Source organism: Ornithorhynchus anatinus, chromosome 11, assembly GCF_004115215.2.
Source record: "Ornithorhynchus anatinus isolate Pmale09 chromosome 11, mOrnAna1.pri.v4, whole genome shotgun sequence".
Classification (NCBI taxonomy): domain Eukaryota; kingdom Metazoa; phylum Chordata; class Mammalia; order Monotremata; family Ornithorhynchidae; genus Ornithorhynchus; species Ornithorhynchus anatinus.
Window position 1 is genome coordinate 3,286,092 of NC_041738.1, and position 18,547 is coordinate 3,304,638.

An 18,547-nucleotide genomic window follows, 5' to 3' on the forward strand; every position below is an offset into this window, starting at 1 on the left:
CAGGAGGTCCTGCCTTCGTCTGACCCCAGATCATCCGGACCCTCCTCTTCCACTCCCAACTGTTCCCCGCCCATCCCGGAGGGAGGGGAAGTGTACGACAGGAGCCGGGGGCTCGGAGAAAGGTAAGGGTGAAGAAAAAGGAATCCCAGTAGCCGTATTCACTGAGCACCCATTTGGTGTGGTGCACACACTAAGCATTTGGGAAGTCCAGAATGAAGAACTGACGTGGTCCTGATGATGGTAAATCTACTCCAGCGCCCAACAAATACCACAATTATATAATTCTTATTATCGCTATACTCTAACGGGGGTGGGAGATATAAAAGTACGCCCAGCTAGAGAGGTCAGGATACGTAAACTGAGTAGAAAGCTGAGGAAAGTACAAAAAACGTTATAGAGTGCTTCAGCTGGCTGAAGGGTCGATCATCAAGGAAGCTGTGTGACCTAATGGAGAGAGCCCTGGCCTGGGGAGTCAGAGAACCTGGATTCTAATCCCAGCTCTTCCCTTTGCCTGCTATGTGACCCTGGGCAAGTCACTTTTCTGTGCCTCAGTTTCCTCCTCTGTAAAATGGGGATTCAATCCCCATTTGAGAAACAGCGTGGCTCAGTGGAAAGAGCCCGGGCTTGGGAGTCAGAGGTCATGGGCTCTAAACCCTGCTCCGCCACTTGTCAGCCGTGTGACTTTGGGCCAGTCACTTAACTTCTTTGTGCCTCAGTTACCTCGTCTGTAAAATGGGGATTAAGACTGTGAGCCCCACGTGGGACAACCTGATTACCTTATACCTGCCCCAGCGCTTAGAACGGTGCTTGGCACATAGTTAAGTGCTTAGCAAACACCATCATCATCCTCATCATCATTCCTTGTTCTCTCTCCGATTTAGCCTGCGAGCGCTATGTGGGACAGGGACCCTGTTTGACGTGATTAACTCATATCTACCCCAGTGCTTAGAACGGTATTTGCCGAAAAGTAAGTGCTTAACACAATAATAATAATAATCTGGCTCAGAAGGCTGAGAAATTAGTGGGGGAGAGCTCACTGGAGGAGGAAGGATTTTAGGAGGGAGGTGAAGGTGGTGAGAGCTGGGATCTATCTGAGGTAGGGAGAGGGAGGGATTCATCCAAGTCCTCTGACAGGTCACGGGCAGAGCTGGGACCAGAACCCAGAGCTTCAGGCACCCAGCCCCAAGCTCTTACTACCGGGCCGGCACTGAAGACGAGGACGAGGTTGAAGGCAGGAAGGATAGAAAGAGGGACACAGAGAGAGGGCACTGAGGCGGGGGTGGGTAGCGGGAAGGGCAGGTTGGGAGGTGAACAGAGAAAGGCAGAGCCAGACAGACAGACCAGCGGGTTAGTACAGGGAGAGGGGAATGAGGTGAGGGAGTGAGGAGGAGGAGGGGAGATACGGGAGAACCACACTGCCTAGTTAAGCCAGACCAAAAACCGACGAGTCTGCCGGCTTCCCGGCCGGGCAGTCCTCCTGCCTCTCCCCCGGTCTCTGTGCTGCCGCCCACCCTGCCCACCGGGTCCTGCCTCCCCATCCTCGACATGTCCGACAAACCTGTGGATGTCGAGAGCCGCTCCCGATTCCGCCCGCACCCTGAGGTTGGTCAGCAGGGTGTCGCAGGCCCGGTCGATGAGCGGAAGCATCTGGAAATGGGACGGAGCGGGTGGAATCTCCCCCGCCGTACAGCAGTCTGGGGAGGAGACGGCACGCGGGGCGGTGGGGCATGGGGGTGGGGGACCGGGGTTGCCTCGGTCTCACCTGGTTCAGCTTCTCAGGGCCAAATGCGGGCGTTAATGCCCACCTGACCTCCGACCATCTCTTGCCGTGTAGAAAAACGACGCTGTCGCTGAGGGGTTTAGGGATCAAGCCCGACACCTGACGGAGGGAGACAGGGTAGGATCAGTGGGCAGAGGGAACCCGCCGGCCCCGCTTCAGCCGGGGGTGAGAAGGATAGTCCAGGCGTCCGCGGCTCCCGGTCTCACTACCATCCAGTGGACACCCCAGCTGGCTCCGGGGTCACATCCACCGGCTAGTCATCGGCGGCTCTCGGGGTCAGCCTGACTGGGGTCTCTCCCGGTGTCCCCAGGTTTGGCCTGTGTCCCGGCACCCTCCGTTGAAGTGGTCAAGGACTCCCGTCTCACTTGACAAGTGGGAATGGAAGACCCAGTGATTCACAAATTGGGCAAGGACAACAGAGAAGAGTGTAAGGCCGCGGCCTTCAGAATGAACAGCAGAGGAGGCCGGGATGGAGAGGGAAAAGCAGGATTCCAGCTTCCCTCCGTTTTCCAATACCGCAGAGGTTGTGCCCCCGGCCACCCTTGCGTTAAGGAAAACTCCCACTCTTGTCCACACACCTAGAACAAATTCATACCCATGTGCATAACCACATCTTCCAATATCCCTTCGCCCTCTACCCGGAATGATCATTCCGAAAAGTCCTAATGATGTCTCCTTAGCCAAGATGTGGAGAGAAAAAGGGGTTTTGGGCTGTCAGGGCTGGGGTGTTGAAAACTGGGAGTCGGGGGCCAGGATAGTGGGGGACCCGTTGGAGACCGGGGTGTTGGGAATGGGTGTTGGGGATTGGGTGAGGGGGACTGTGGTACTGGGGACCGGGTGCGTGAGTGGGTGGCACGGCTGGAGCGAGGGTCCGAGAGGCAAACGGGCACTAGTCCCTCGCTTAACGAGGAACGCTGGGGTTCAATCCCTCTAGACTGTAAGCTCGGTGCGGGCTGAGAACACGTCTGCCAACTCTGTTACGTTGTGCTCTCCCAAGTGTTTAGAATAGTCCTCTGCACTCCTTAAGCACTCAGTGAATATAATGAATTGATTCAGATTATAGATCTCTTTTCTTTCTACCCTGGGGCACGGAATCCATCTGACCTCAAACTCACCCTCAACTCACCATTCTGTTGGTAAAGTTGCCGAAGTCCTTCACCAAGATCTTCTCAATCATCTCCGGCTCTGACACTACTATATACATTTGCCGACCGAGGTAGTACCTGGGAGGAAACAGTGAGGTTCGTTGATTTGTTTCTTCATTCGTTCATTCATTCCATTTAGGATGTAATCCGTCATATTTATTGAGCACTTACTGTGTGCAGAACACTGTAGAGAGAGTGCAGTACAACAGAGTTGGAAGACACATTTCCTGCCCAGGAGGAGCTTACTATGTAGCTGAATGACAGGTCCAGCCAGAGACCCAGGACGGGCCAGATGACCAGAGACCCGGGGGGGCCCAGAGCCCAGGACCGAGGATCCAGCAAGTGGTAACGGGTTGACGTTCAAGCGGGAGAGAACTGAGTCGGACCAAAAGAAGGACGTCCTCCCTGGGCGGGTGTGAAACGCAGGTCCAGGAGGCTGAGGGAGGGTGTGGAGCCTCTGGACTGGAGTTTGAGGGATGGAGGGGACGCCTCTCTGGACAGCAGAGTTTATTAATAATAATAACGATGATGATGGTGTTTGTTAAGCGCTTACTTTGTGCCAAGCACTCTTCTGAGCGCTGGGGTAGAGACAAGGTCATCAGGTTGCCCCACGTGGGGCTCACAGTCTTCATCCCCATTTTACAGAGGAGGTAACTGAGGCTCAGAGAAGCTAAGTGACTCGCCCAAAGTCACACGGCTGACAAGCGGTGGAGCCGGGATTAGAACCCACGACCTCCGACTCCCAAGCCCGGGCTCTTGCCACTGAGCCGCGCTGCTTCTCATAGGTTAAGGTTTCCTGCTATGGTGAGGGCACTTCCAGCTTAGGACTCTGGCTGCCCAGCAGGCTAGCCTGTTCTTCCCTGGGTCAGAGAATAAAATAAATAAATGATGATGATATCTGTTAAGCGCTTACTATGTGCCAGGCACCATACTAAGCACGGGGGCGGATACGCGCAAATCGGGTCCCTGTCCCACGTGGGGCTCGCAGTCTCAATCCCCATTTTACTTTACCTTACTTTACAGACTTTTCTTTACCTCATTTTACAGATGAGGTGAATGAGGCCCAGAGAAGTGGAGTGACTTGTCCACGGTCACACAGCAGACAAGTGGCGGAGCCGGGCTTAGAACCCATGACCTTCTTACTCCCAGGCCCGTGCGTGCAGAAAAGGGATTCCTGCCATCGTCCCCACCCAGGCGGCCATGCCCCCAGCCCCACACTCCCCCATCCGCTTCCCCCATCCAAACCATTCCCCTCTCCCCTACTCCCTTCTCGTGAGCCTTCTCCTCCCAGTCCCCGGCTGCCAGTTGGAGGCTGAGAGACGGCCTGGGTGAGCCAGCCAGTCGATCAGAAGATCCGGACATACCCGAGAGGGTGACACACTCTCTTACATAAATAGGGGGCACCTGCAAGGAGGGGCGGCGGGGGCTCCGTCCGGTCCGGGCAGAGCCGGGTGGAAACAAGGACGTCAATCTCCTCTAAGCCCCCTCCCGGGGAGAGGAAGGCGGGGGGGGGGGGGGGGGGGGGCGCCTCTGGTTCTGTTCCTATGACCTAGAAAGCCGGCCTGAAATCATTTCCTATGACTCGAGGCCTTTTGGAATGAAAGGGATAAATTGTTTTGACTTGATTAAAACTGAAAAGTTGATCTGACATCCTGTTGTCAAGGCGACCAGCTTCCCAAGAGCAAACACCAAAGAAAACATTTGCCGGAGGGCCAGTCAGCCCGCTCGGGTGACCTCACGATAAAGACCGCCTCAGGAACACTCCTGTCCCGAATTCTCCGGCCCGGGACCCTCTTCCTGGAAGCGGCCGAGGCCGCTGGTTCTTCCCTCTCCACGGACAGTGCTTCGACCTTTGACTTCCCTTCCGCCACCAAGTCAGAGGAGCCAGAGGTCCCTCCCGGACCACCGGGCAGGCCCTGGGGGTCTGCGCTCAGGACGGCAGAGACCTAACACCTTTTGCGGTCAGACACATCCAGCCTCTCCCCACGGGCTGGATCTCAGCCGCTTCCAGTTTCTCGGAAACGTGGCTCGGAGGCCGGCGTGAGCCCCGGGTCGGATCGCGGGCCTCCCGTGAGGCTGCCGGCTCTCGCCGGGGCTCGCTGCTGAGAAGTCGTTTCCGGGCCCGGTGGAGTGGTTGGCGATGGCCGGGGAAAACTCCCGGATACTGGCTGGGAGGGACGGCAAACCATCTCCCTTGGTGGAGCCTCATCACCTTCCCTTCACGGGGCGGATGGGAAACAGCCGGGCCCAAAACCTGCTGCATTACAGTCTGTGATCGCTCCATGCTTCTCCCCGCCGGTGACCGAGCTTGGACCGTCCAACACCCCCGACTCTCCCTCTGGTCACCCCGCGTCGACTATCCAAAACCTCTGACTCTTCCTCGGTGACCTAGCATGGACCATCCAACACCCCTGACTCTCCCCCAGTGACCCACCTCCTCCACTCGTCTGCTGTGTGACCTTGGGCAAGTCACTTCACTTCTCTGGGCCTCAGTTCCCGCATCTGTAAAATGGGGATTAAGGATGTGAGCCCCATGTGGGATGGGGAACGTCTAACCCGATGGGTTTATATCCACCCCAGCACTTAGTACGGTGCCCGGCACCTAGTAAGTGCTTAACAAATACCATAATTATTATTTATTATATCCCTGACTCTCCCCCGGTGACCTAGCATGGACCATCCGACACCCCTGACTCTCCATCCGACGGCCCAGCACAGACCATTCAACACCCCTAACTCTCCACTGGCCTTTGATGGGCAAATACTTTGGAACAATGAAAGCCCTCTAGAAATCCATGGGGCCTCTAAATCCCCTGTTCTGTCCTCTAGCCATGTACGGGAACTCGTTCTCAGCTTCCCATTCTGCAGCTGTTCTGGTATCTTGCTGAACAACATCTGGGAGCTCTGGCTCAGATTGTTATTTTTATCCTTGCTCACAGCTCTTCTTCCTCTTCTATGCTGTCGAGTAGTGTCCGATTCATAGTCACCCTCTGGTTCCTTTTTCTTAGTATTTTCTTGGTAAAAAATACAAAAGTGGTTTACCACCGCCTTCTTCCGCACAGTAAAAACTCAAGTCTCTGCCGTTGCCTTCGATCAGCATTTTGATCACGGCTACCGCATCCCATCTCCTTTTCGTTCTTGGAGAAGGCGAAAATTGGGGTTCCACTGTCTCCTGGGTTTTGGAGAGTCCGTGCACCCTCTCGCCCGCAGATTTCTTCAAGTCCCTCTCGGCCCGCTGGCGTCTTTACCTTGCGACCCGACCCGCCAAGCGTGTGATGAACAGCCTTCATCACCCAAGCGACCCAAGGTTTGGAGTGCCTCACCCCCACCGCCTTCCCACCCCCGGCGCCTGAATTCCCAGAGACTGAGCCCCCGGGGATGCGGGCACCGAGCGGAGTTTCAGACTCACCCGCAGAGAGGTCCGTAGGTCTCGATCAGCTCCCTGTGGCTTTCCCAGTATCCCTGTGGGAACAGGACCGTGAACTCAGGGACGGTGCCCAGGGCCATTGAGTCAACACCCTCCTTTCCCCGGCCACGCTGGTCTTTTTACAAAAGTGAAAAGCAGTGTGGGAAGCACTGTGACCTAGTGGAAAGATCCCGGGCCTGGAAGTCAGAGAACCTATGTTGTTAATAATAATAATAATAATGTTGGTATTTGTTAAGCGCTTACTATGTGCAGAGCACTCTCCTCAGCACTGGGGTAGATATAGGGGAATCAGGTTGTCCCACGTGAGGCTCACAGTCAATCCCCATTTTACAGATGAGGGAACTGAGGCACAGAGAAGTTAAGTGACTTCACAGTCACCCAGCTGCCAAGTGGCAGAGCGGGGATTCGAACTCATGACCTCTGACTCCCAAGCCCGGACTCTTTCCGCTGAGCCACGCTGCTTTGGTACTCTCCCAAGCATTTAGTACAGCGTCCTGCACCAAGCGGGTGCTCGGTAAACGACGACAACGATGATGATGGTTGGTTTATGTGACAGTTTTTCCTTAAATGGCTTAAACAGCTTGCCTCTTCCCAACATCTTCAGGAGGCCACTGAGGAACAGAGAGGTCAGGTGACTCCTCAAGGTCACAAAGCCAGTCGGGGGCAGAACCAGGAAGCGAAAGTTGGTGCCTCCTCCTCCTGAGGCTGATCTGGCACGAGGGTTGGGTAGGCCATTCATTCATTCATTCATTCAACTCTTTTTATTGAGCACTTATCGTGTGCCAGGAACTGTACTAAGCGCTTGAGAGAGTACAATATAGCAATAAACAGACACATCCCCCGCCCAGAATGAGCTCAAAGTCTACAGCCCATACGTGGAGCAGCCGATGGTGATCTCGGAGTGGGCCAGGGGATGCGGCGGACTGTGAGCCCGCCACTGGGCAGGGATTGTCTCTATCTGTTGCCGAATTGTCCATTCCAAGCGCTTAGTATAGTGCTCTGCACAGAGTAAGGGCTCAGTAAATACTATTGAATGAATGAATGCACGTGGTAGGGCTGAGGACTGGGGTCGACAGAAGACGGGAGGGAGAGGGGTCGAAATAACGTGGCCTAGTGGATAGAGCACGGGCCGGGAGTCAGAAGGTCACGGGCTCTAATCCCGGCTCCCCCACTTGTCTGCCGTGTGACCTTGGGCAAGTCACTTCACTTCTCTGGGCCTCAGTTCCCCCATCTGTCAAATGAGGATAAACTCCCAGTCCTCCCTCCCTAGATGGTGAGTCCCATTTGGGACAGGCTTGGTCACCCATCTGCTCGTAACCCGTCTACCCTAGGATACAGTTCAGTGCTCGGCACACAGTAAGCACTTGGCAAATACCATGCCGCAATCGTTATTATTATCATTTGCCGTGGAGAAATGGAACCAATTCCATCGCAAGGGTGCTTGGTCTTGAAATCCGGGACTGAGGCTCGTCGGCCGTTCTCCCACCACCCCCGTCGTCATTATCATCATCATCATTAACGTCGCTGTTGTCATCACAGAACAGAAAGAGAAAAGGACAGAAAGAAAGAGAGAGGGGAAAAGGGGTGGGGGAGGAGAAGGGGGGTAGGAAACAGATGGGGAGGAGGTTACAGTGAACACGCACACACAAACAGCCCCCCGACCTCCCCTGCAGACCGGCCTGGTTGGAGCAGCTTTCCAAAAGGAAGGAAAAACAATTTTTCTACCTAAGAGAGGTTTCCTGTTCCATAATTAAGTTAATCCTCGTTTGTAAAGGCTAATTAACTGGATGCTAATTGAATCTGCATATGACAATTAGGACGCGTTCTCATTAGGTTTTTTTTTTTTTTTCAATCTGCCTGAACTAAATACTAAGAAAGGGAATTTTTTTTGCACCTTTCCAAATGATCCCCGAGAAAGCTCGGAGGGAACTGTGTTCCACACTCTGTGCCCGCCCCAGGCACCCCCCATCCCACCCCCACTCCAGATGAATCTGGAGACACTCCGTAGCCCAGAGGACTCCCTTCGAGTGCTGCCTCCCCCAGAGGCAGGGGACTGGATGCGATGACCCCTCGGACCCTCATCTGTAAAATGGGGATTAAGACTGTGAGCCCTATGTGGGACAGGGACCGTGCCTAACTCGACTACCTTGTATCTACCCCAGCGCTTAGAACGGTGCCTGGCACGTAGTAGGTCAAAAAGGCCCAACTCAGAGAGGTCAGAGCCTCAAAAGGGTGGGGTCAAAGTGACGAGGCTGAAAGGGGGCAGAGCTGGGGGGTGGTGGGGAGTAGAAGGAGAGGACAAGGGGAGAGGTAAAGGGGTGGGGAAGGGGAGAGGGCGAGATGGAAAGAGGCCACTGCCCTGCCTCCTCCCCTTCCACCGGGCCATGACCGGTCCCCGGCGGCCAGCACGGCCACTCCGGCCCAGATCATCCAGGGGTGCCCTAGTCTGTTCTGGGCCACTGGGCTGGCTCTGAAGGCTGGGACAGACACGGGTTCCCAGGTCCCCCAGGGTCCGAATTCCCCCCTCACGCCTCTCCCTTTCCCTCTGCCTTCCCTTCCCTCCCTGCCCTCACTTTCCCTTCCCTCCCTCCCTCCCTCCCCAGGGAAAGAGGTGAATGTACCCCTGCAGCGGAATTGTCCCATCAAGATCGGGACACATGGTCATCTCCACCAAGGGCCCAGGGCCGGCTACTGGCCTCGAGGCCGGGGCAGCTCGGGGCGTCACGGGCATGGCTTCAAAATGGCCGAACTGTGCCCAATCTCCAGAATCCCCTCACTTGAGCTGATCCTGCGGGCAAAACCCACGCAGACCGGGGCACTGAATGTCCACGTGCTATCAGGGAGGAAGGGGTGGGGACACTGGGGGAAGAGCCCGGGGACGAGGGGGACGGCGGTGTCACCCTCCCTCGCCCACCCACCTCTGGACCTGCTGAGAGCTTAGGCCCCCGGAGAGTATTCGGTTCTGGGCCAGGCTAGCACACGCCGGCACAGGCAGAGCCCGGGCCGGGTTTGGTGTCGCACACCATGCCCGGGCCCAGTGGACAGTGAGTACAGCAGGCCGCTTCCTTACCTGGCAGAAAAGCGTCAGGTTGCCGATGAACGGGGTGGGGGGCGGGTGCCGGATGCCCAGCTTCTCCAGCTGGGAAAACGCAGAAGTGGAATACCTGAGTGGGGAGAAAGCAAGCAAGCAAGGAATTGGCTACTGTTGCCTGTCGCTTCCCAGACCCACGTGAGCCAGCAGGCTAATAATAGTAATAATAATCATCAGGATAATAATCATCACCTGCTAAGCGTCTATTGCGTGCCAAGCACCGTCCCAAACGCCGGACTAGATACGAGATGATCGGGGCAAACGCCTATCAATCAATCATTAAGTCGGTGGAATTTATTGAGCATTTACTATGTGCAGAGCACTGTACTAAGCCGTTGGGAGAATAGAGTACAGCAGAATTAGCAGGGATATTCCCTGCCCACAGTGAGTTTCCATCATCTCTGTCCTTCGTGAGGCTCACAGTCTAAGTAGAGGGAGAGCAGGTGTTTAATCCCCATTTTACAGATGAAGAAACTGAGGCACGGAGAAATTAAAGTGATTTGCCCAAGGTCACACAGAGTGAGCAGATAGCGCAGCTAGAATGAAAACCCCATCCTCCGACTCCCAGGCCCGTGCTCTCTTCAATAATAATAATAATTAATAATCGTGGTACTCGTTAAGTGCCTACTATGTGCCAAGCACTGTTCTAAGGACTGGGGTAGATATAAGTCAGTCAGGTTGGACACAGTCCCTGTCCCACATGGGGCTCACAGTCTTAACCCCCATTTTGCAGATGAGGTAACTGGGGCCCGGAGAGGTTTATTGATAATAACAATAATGCTATTTGTTGAGCGCTTAATATGTGCCACACACTGGACTAAGCGCTGGGGTAGATACAAGGTAACCAGGTTGTCCCACAAGGGGCTCACCGTCTAAATCCCCATTCCGCAGATGAGGTAATGGAGGTCCGGAGAAGTCGAGTGACCAGCCCGAGGTCACCCGGCAGACACGCGGCGGAGCCGGGATTAGAACCCGGGTCCTCCTGACTTCCAGGCCCGGGCTGCAGCCACTGGGCCAAGCCGCTTCCCACTGCGCAAGGGTGGCTCCTCGGCCCCGACGCGTGACCGACCCAACCCGGCCCAGAGCTTTCCGCCGGCGGCGGAACGGCCGTGTTTGGTTCCGTTCCCGGTTCGGCGGTTGGGTTACCGCGCTGGAGCCGCTGGGGACGGGCTGTCTCTGCTAATCTCTCTAGTCTATGGCCCGTGTTGTTCCAGCACATTGAGTTCAAATCGGTTCTTAATCACTTTAATCCTTTAAATTTTTAAGAAGCTTCCGCATCACCGAAGTTTTGGATTACGGACGATGCTCCCTGCCGGCCGGCCCTGCCCGGGACTGAGAGCAGAGCTGGGTCACTTGGGGGGTGGAGGGCTACGAACTGGTCGCCGTCCCAGATCCCAGCTCTGCCGCTTGTCAGCTGTGTGACTGTGGGCGAGTCACTTAACTTCTCTGTGGCTCAGTTCCCGCCTCTGTAAAATGGGGTTTAAGAGTGTGAGCCCCATGTGGGACCACCTGATGACCCCGTATCTACCCCAGGGCTTAGAACAGTGCTCTGCACAGAGTGAGCTCTTAACAAATACCAACATTATTATCATTGTTATTATTATCACTCCCACCTTCACGGTTAGAGCTGGACCCCCGACCTTCCCCTCTCCATTCCTGACTCTCTCCCGGTGACCCAGCATGGACCACCCTGACTCTCCCCCCTCCATCCCTCACTCTCTCTCAGGGGCCGAGCAAGGACCATCCAGCATCCCCGACTCTCTCCTCTCCATCTCTGATTCTCCCCCAGTGACCCAGTCCGGACCACCTGGCGCTCCTAACGCTCCCTCTCCCCATCCCTGATTCTCCCTCAGTGACCTAGCACGGACCATCCAACACCCCCGACTCTCCCCTCTCCATCCCTGACTCTCCCCCAGTGACCCACGTAAACTCTTGCGTGAGGACAGTTTCCCACCCTCCAGCTCCGTGGGCCAGTCAAGCCAAATGAAGTCTCTCCCCTCACTACAAGCCTCCAAAAATCCTCCTTCAGGATTGCTCCCCCTGATTTTCCCCTTCATGCCATCCCTTCGGTCACCTTATCCGCCTAGATTACTGATTCATTCGACCATTCATTCAATCGTATTTATTGAGCGCTTACTACGTGCAGAGCACTGTGCTAAGCGCTTGGAATGGACAGATCGGTAACAGATCACTTCTACAGGCTAGATTTATTCACATAAGCCCTAACTCCTAGACCTTAGGACTCCCTCCTTCAACTGTAACCTCCCGAGGGCGGGGTCTGCCTCTTCTATTTCGTTTCTCAGCTCCCCGAGAACCCAGTCGGTCGATCGATCAATCCATCAAGAGTAATGATTGAGCACCTACTGCGTGTAGAGCACCCCGGAGAGTACTAGAGAGGGAAAAGACGAATTCCCCGCCCCCGAGAAGTTTGCAACCTGTCAAGGGGAGACAGTCACAGAGTTATTTACAGTTAGGAGGAAAGACGGTTACAGGCGGTTATAACCAGTGACTGGAGAGATGCCTCGGCGAATCAATAAATGCTCAAATAATAGAGAATGTCTATCAGTGCGTTCTTCGGGTGGTAGCGAGCGGCCAAGTGCTGAGTTGGTAGGTGGGAAGAAGTAACGTGGGGAGAAGAAAATAAATTGGGAAGGCCTCTTGGAAGAGGGGTGATTTCAGAGGGCCCTTGAAAATGAGGAGAGGTGTGGTTAGGCAGACCTGAAGCTGGAGGAGTAGAAATAGTACTCATTAGCCGGAACAGAACTCATCAAGCGCTTACCGTGGGCGGAACGCTGTACTGAGTGCTGGGAAAGAAAGCCCAGAGGTGGGAATTAGACATGGTTGCTGTTCCCGGGGGGGGGGGGGGGGGGGGGGCTCATAATCTAGGCAGGGTGGAGAGCTTGAGCGAGGAGGAGTGGGAGCAGAAGGGACAGTGAGAAAGTGAATTTGGGAGGAGTTTTAGAGCGAGTTAGAGAGAGGTGGGTAGGGAAGAAGGAAGGGAGTCTGTGAGAGACTTGAGGCCAACGGTCGGAAACTCCGCTAGATGCGGGGCAGAGGAGGGGTGGAACGTGACAGCGCGAGAAACTGAGACGCAACGTGACCTAATGGCAAGAGCACGGGCCCGGGAGTCAGAGGATGTGGGTTCTAATCCCATCTTCACCATTTATCAGCCGTGAGACTTGGGGCAAGTCGCTTCACTGCTCTGTGCCTCAATCACCTCATCTGTAAAGTGGGGATTAAGACTGTGAGCCCCATGTGGACAGGGACCGTGTCCAACCTGATTACCTTGTATCCGGCCCAGCGCTTGGCAACAGAGTAAGTGCTTAACAAATACCACTGCCCACAGAAGACAGCCAGGCTAAAGCCCCGCACGTGGCGGGAGGCCAGGCCAGCACATCTCCAAACCGGGCGTCAGTCCAGGTCCCTGCCCAAAGCGAATGCCCAATCCAGCAGCCTTTCCACAGAAGCTGCCAATCCAGGAGTCTGTCCACCTTGGGGCTCACAGTCCTGCCCTGTTCGTGGTGGGCAACCGGTCCAGCATCTGCCCTCCATGGGTTGCCTAGTCCATAGCCCTTTACACGGTCACCCCTCAGTCCAGTACCTTGCCCACAGAGGAAGGCCGGTCTACCTCCCTGTACGCAGCAGACCCCCCAATCCAGCGTTCTGTCCGGTATAGGCACGGCTCAGTGGAAAGAGCCCGGGTTTGGGAGTCGGAGGTCATGGGTTCGAATCCCGGCTCCGCCGCTTGGCGGCTGGGTGACCGTGGGCGAGTCACTTCACTTCTCTGGGCCTCAGTTCCCTCATCTGTCAAATGGGGATTAAGACCGTGAGCCCCACGAGGGACAATCTGATGACCCCGTATCTACCCCGGCGCTTAGAACAGTGCTGTGCACGTAGTAAGCGCTTAACAGATACCAACATTATTATTATGGGCATGGCAGGCATCCGGTCCGGCATCCTGCCCACGGAGGGCACCCAGTGCAACTCCCCGTATGTGGCGGGCACTAAGTGCAGCAGCCCGCCCACTTAGTGCCCTGTACACGGAGGGCACCTTGTCCATCATCTTGCCCACACAAGGAAACTTCCAGAATTTCCTTCATTCACTGCCTTGTATTGCTTAGTACAGCGCCTGGCGGATAGTAAACGCTTAACAAACACCACAGTTGTGATTATTATTATTATTCTCGGGAAGCTCTTCCCCGCAGTCCCCTGTCTACTTTCCCCCGCAAAGCGAGTTCCGCGACGACAGTCGCTACCTGAGGCGGGTTCCAGTGTTTTAAATTCTTCCTGCCATCCCACGGGGGTGAGAGATCAGCGGGGAATTACCTGCTTACTCCGCATCTCCTTGTTTTCTGTCAATTCCCGCCCCCGTACTAATGTGTTTCCACCACTGCCTGGGAACTGATTTTTCCAACGCAATTTCTGGTGAATGGAAAAAAAAATTTCCATGACGTTTCGGGCCACAAAATAACACGTCTTAATTTTGTAATTAGATGTCTTGATTGCATAATTAAAGGACATGAAGTTTCAGCTTAATTACACATGCTAATTGTTATGCAAGTCCATGTCCTAATTATATGACTCAATTAACCAACGGGCTCCTCCTCTACCCGCACAGCTCGGTCTCTCTCCGCTCACGATGGCCCCAGCAGCGGGAGCTATGCCCTCCCGCCCCCGGCCCTCCGGGAGCTTATTCTCGTCTCCTGGGTGCAGAGCACTGTACTGAGTGTCGGGGGGGTATAATAGACGTGATCGCTGCCCTTAAGGTGCTTACAGTCTACTCTGTGCAGAACACTACATCGAGCACTCGGGAGGATACAGTCCCTGTCCTCAAGGCATCCCAATCTAACGGGCAATAGTATTTCTTGAACATCTATTTGTGCAGAGCACTGAACTAAACACTTCTGGGCCAAATTCTGGGCCAGTTCTGGGACTCGGTGGCAGGAGCCAAGCCAGAGGCAGGCCAGATGCTGACCCTAAAGAATGATAATAATAGTGGAGTGTCTTAAGCGCTTACTACGTGCCAGGCAGTGTACTGAGCGGTGGGGTAGATACGAGGCTGTCAGGTTGGACACGGTCCCTGTCCCTCGTGGGGCTCACAGCCTCTATCCTCATTTTCCAAATGAGGTCACTGAGGCCTAGAGAAGTGAAGCGACTTGAAGCCACAGCAGCGTGGCTCAGTGGAAAGAGCCCGGGCTTAGGAGTCAGAGGTCATGGGTTCTAATCCCGGCTCCGCCGCTTGTCAGCTGTGTGACTTTGGCCGAGTCACTTCACTTCCCGGTGCCTCATTGACCTCATCCGGAAAAGGGGGATGAAGACTGTGAGCCCTTCGTGGGACAACCGGATTATCTTGTATACCCCAGCGCTCAGAACAGTGCTCGGCACCTAGTAAGAGCTTAACAAATACCAACATTATGATTATTATTACTTGCCCAAGGTCACACAGCAGACCTAAAGATGTCAGACACAAAGGCAGGGGTACAGACTCTCTACCACATAGGGGACGGGCCAGCTGAAAAAAATGGATGATTGCCCGGTGCTGTTCTAAGCTGCCCGGTGGTTGGGCTCGACGCAGTGAGGTTTGGCTAGCGGGGCCCATAGAGAAGGTCATTTCAGCTCTTTGCTCTCCCTCCACCCGCCGGGGCCTTCAAGTTGCCAAGGAGGTTCCTGGAGGGGGTGGAAGTGATGGAGTCCGGGCTGGGGAGCGGCTAGTGGTGCCGGGGGACCGGACCCCGCTGCAGGGCGCTCAGTGGTCTTCCAGTGGCTACTGTTCTTCCCAAGCCATCTGCCTTTGATGGCCAAGGAGGAACCACTCGCATGGGAAAAACAGAGCGGGACACCGCGACCTAGCACATACCCTAGCTCGCAGAAGTCAATCCATCGATGGATCAATAGTATTTATTGAGTGCTTACTACTGGCTCATTTAGGCGGGGAATATTTGTGTGTATTGTTATACTGTACTCTCCCCAGCACTTAGTACAGCGCCCTGCACACAGTCCACGCTCAATAAATACCACTGACCGACTAAGCCCTTGAGATACTACAATATAACAGAGTTGGTCGTCACGTTCCCTGGCACAGGGAGGGTGTTTAATCAGTTTTTACTGAGTGCTCCTGGTCGACAGCGGTGGGGGAGGCCGTAGGACCCCTAGGTGTGCCTAACGACACGAAACCTGACGTAAGTTGGGTTTTGGAGTAGGGCAAGGGGTGCCTCAGTAGCCCCCGGCAAGCAGCCATCTTTCCCCGCGCAGTCTCCCCACGAGGTTCAGAATCTGCTGGTTTCGTGTAATGTTTCCGTGTGATGCTTCTAGCAGGCCACGAAAATGGCCCAGGCTGGCGGGGGGAGCCTGGTGGGTGGCGGCGGGCTAGAGGGCACGGGGCAACGAGGCTCAAGCGTCTGGCAGAGAGTCAGGGTCGCCCGGAGAGGGGCACCGGGCTCAGGACAACCTCTCAGCGGGTGGACTGAAGGGCTGCGGGGGCTGCTGGAGGGAACGGACGGCACGTGGAGGGAGCGGAGCTAGTCGGCGGAGCAGTGGATGGATTCCCCCTGTGGACCAGGGCCCGAAGCCGCTCTCGCCCCATCTCTCGTTCAAGCAGTGGGGGTAGGCAGTGCAGAACCCAGCCCGCCCCCGTGCTCCTCCTCTTTCTCTGCGACCCGAAGGGGCTCGGTCAGCCCCAGACGGGGGAGGAAGGAAACGCCGGGGAGGAAATCGTTGGGTAACGCGCCTCTCGACTTCGGGGAGCTGGCGGGGACAAATATCAGGGATGCGGGTGCCAGGACGGAGGCGTGAATCGGGCCGGCTTCTAGGGTCGTCGGGAGTCTCATCGACGGAACCCGGTGTGGGAGGGAGATCCCAGCTGCTGGTCGTTGAGCTCCCAGTGGTGGAGGGGAAAGGAAGGCCTGAATCCGGCGGCACCGGTGATGAGGTCACCCAAGGATAGTCCCCTGAAAAGTGGCTGGAGTCTCACTCTCTCCCACTCTGTTTAGAATAACAATCACTGTGATTTGTTAAGGGCTAACTATGGGCCAAGCGCTGTACTAAGCGCTGAGGTAGGTACAGGGTCATCGGGTCGAACACCGTCCCTGTCCCACGGGGGACTCACAGTCTTAGGGGAGGGAGGACGGGCGTTGAATCCCATTTTACAGATGAGGAGACTGAAGCCCAGAGAAGTTAAGTGGCATATCCAAGGTGACCCAGCAGGGAAGTGGTGGAGCCAGGATGAGAAAACCGAGGTCTCCTGATTCCCAGACCTGGGCTCTTTCCACCAGACCAAGTGCTTCTCTGCTCTGCCCCAGGTCACAAGAGCAGAAGTATTTGAACCCAAGCGCTCCTTCTATGCCGCCAATCTGGTTTTACTGAGATAGGTTTCCTCTGAGGCAGGAATTATTCTCCCCATTTAACAGATGTGAAAACTCAGGCCCAGAGAACCCAAGCGACCGGTCCAAGGTCAAACTCCAGACCGGTGTCAGAGCTAGGAGTCAGGGAACCAGGGCGTTCCGACTCCTAGAGTCCGGGCTCTTTCCACCGCACCACGCCATCACGGGGATAGCAGACCCTGTGCCCCGGGTCATTCAGTACGCGTAGACGTAGCTGTCTGCATTGGTTATCGATGGATCGAGCGGTTGATTGATCGCCTCTCCCCCTTCTCTCTTTCAAACTTAACTTGCTCTTAGAGCTCGACCCTATTCTCCCCCATCCCACCCCAATCCTTTCCGTAAAGGGTCAGCCCGGGAGCTGCTGCCGGAGCCCAACGTGAGTAGAAATGTTGAAAAACCAGCGGTCCTAGAAATGCCAGCAGCCCCAGAAGCGCCATAAGTAGAGAAGCGGCATGGCCTAGTGGCGAGACCAGGGGCTTGGGAGTCGGAGGACGCGGGCTCTAATCCCGGCTGCCCCACGCGTCTGCTTCGCGGCTTTAGGCAAGTCACTTCACTTCCCTGGGCCTCAGTTCCCTCATCTGTAAAACGGGGACGAAGAGTGGGAGCCCCATATAGGACAGGGACCGTGTCCTACCGGATTAACTCGTATCTACCCCAGTGGTCGGAACGGCGCTTGGCACATAGTAAGGGCCTAACGAGGACCACAGTTATTATTATTATTATTACCAGCAGAACCAGCAACACCAGAAATATCAGCCGTGCCAGGAGGATTGCGAACAACTAGTACCACCAGCGTGAGAAATACTACTGAATGAGCGAATGAATGAGAAGCCCCAGGAGCACCAGAGGTCCCGGGAGTATCAGCAGAAGGGCCACTCGAAGACACGACAAGGGCTTTTTCAACACCGTCCCGGCCCCAGGGGAAGCAAGCGTCCACCCACGGGGCCGGAGGGGGGGACACTTACCACTTCAACAGGACGAAGAGCAGCAGCAGCAGCGACCCCAAGGTCACGGCCGTCCAGTCCAGGTTTCCGCAGAGAAGTCCCGGGAGCGCCATGGCTCCTGGCCTCCCCAGCTGAGGGGAGGACGCGGGGGTCCCCCCGGAGAGGCAGGCGACCAGACGCAAGCAAGACAGTTCTCGCTGTCGGCTGCACCACAGTTACAGGAAGCACCGTCTCTGGAGAAAGAGGAACTCGGCACAGGGTGTCAAATCCCGTCGGGTCCCCAAACCGTGGCCTCTTTTCTCAGACTCCACTGCTGTCGGGAAGAAGGAAAAGCCGGGAGGGGTGAGGGGGAAAGCCACAGGGAACTGCAATGAATCGACAGATTTCTTTTGCTGACGCCGGTCGCGGCCTCAGCCCTCACGGGACAGGGCCTCCCGGTCCCCTGAGCCCTCCAAACTCACGGCACGGGGAGGACAGGGGGCAGGTCTCAGAGAGAGAGAACGTCAGGGAAAGGAAGGACCCCAAATTTAAAGTAAGTTTTGCTCCCTGGAGGGGGTTGGGTCCTTGCTTTCCCCGCTCAACTGAACACTTGCGATGTGGGGTGCCCCACCTCCATGTTCCAACCCCCCGGAGATGCTTCCCTCCCTCATCCTCGCCCCGCATCCAGCTGCGGCTTTACTAGGTCAGGGATTTAACCGCTTCCTCTGTACAAGGATGCCCTGCCCTCCGAGAGGGCACCACTCCCGAAGACCGGCCCACCGGCCCCCTAAGAAGACACCGT

General features: G+C 55.7%; 1 protein-coding gene across 1 annotated transcript in view; it reads right to left on the reverse strand.

Moving 5' to 3' along the window:
• TBXAS1 (thromboxane A synthase 1) overlaps positions 1–18,136 on the reverse strand; it is a 30,034-nt gene extending 11,898 nt beyond the window's left edge. The window contains exons 1-6 of the mRNA XM_007661368.3: positions 17,788–18,136; positions 9,423–9,516; positions 6,335–6,387; positions 2,907–3,003; positions 1,763–1,879; positions 1,559–1,647 (exon numbers count right to left, since the gene is read on the reverse strand). Coding sequence (XP_007659558.2) covers positions 1,559–1,647; positions 1,763–1,879; positions 2,907–3,003; positions 6,335–6,387; positions 9,423–9,516; positions 17,788–17,879 — 542 coding nt within the window. The 5' untranslated portion in view covers positions 17,880–18,136. The remainder of the gene's footprint in view (positions 1–1,558; positions 1,648–1,762; positions 1,880–2,906; positions 3,004–6,334; positions 6,388–9,422; positions 9,517–17,787) is intronic.
• Positions 18,137–18,547: the final 411 nt, after the last annotated feature.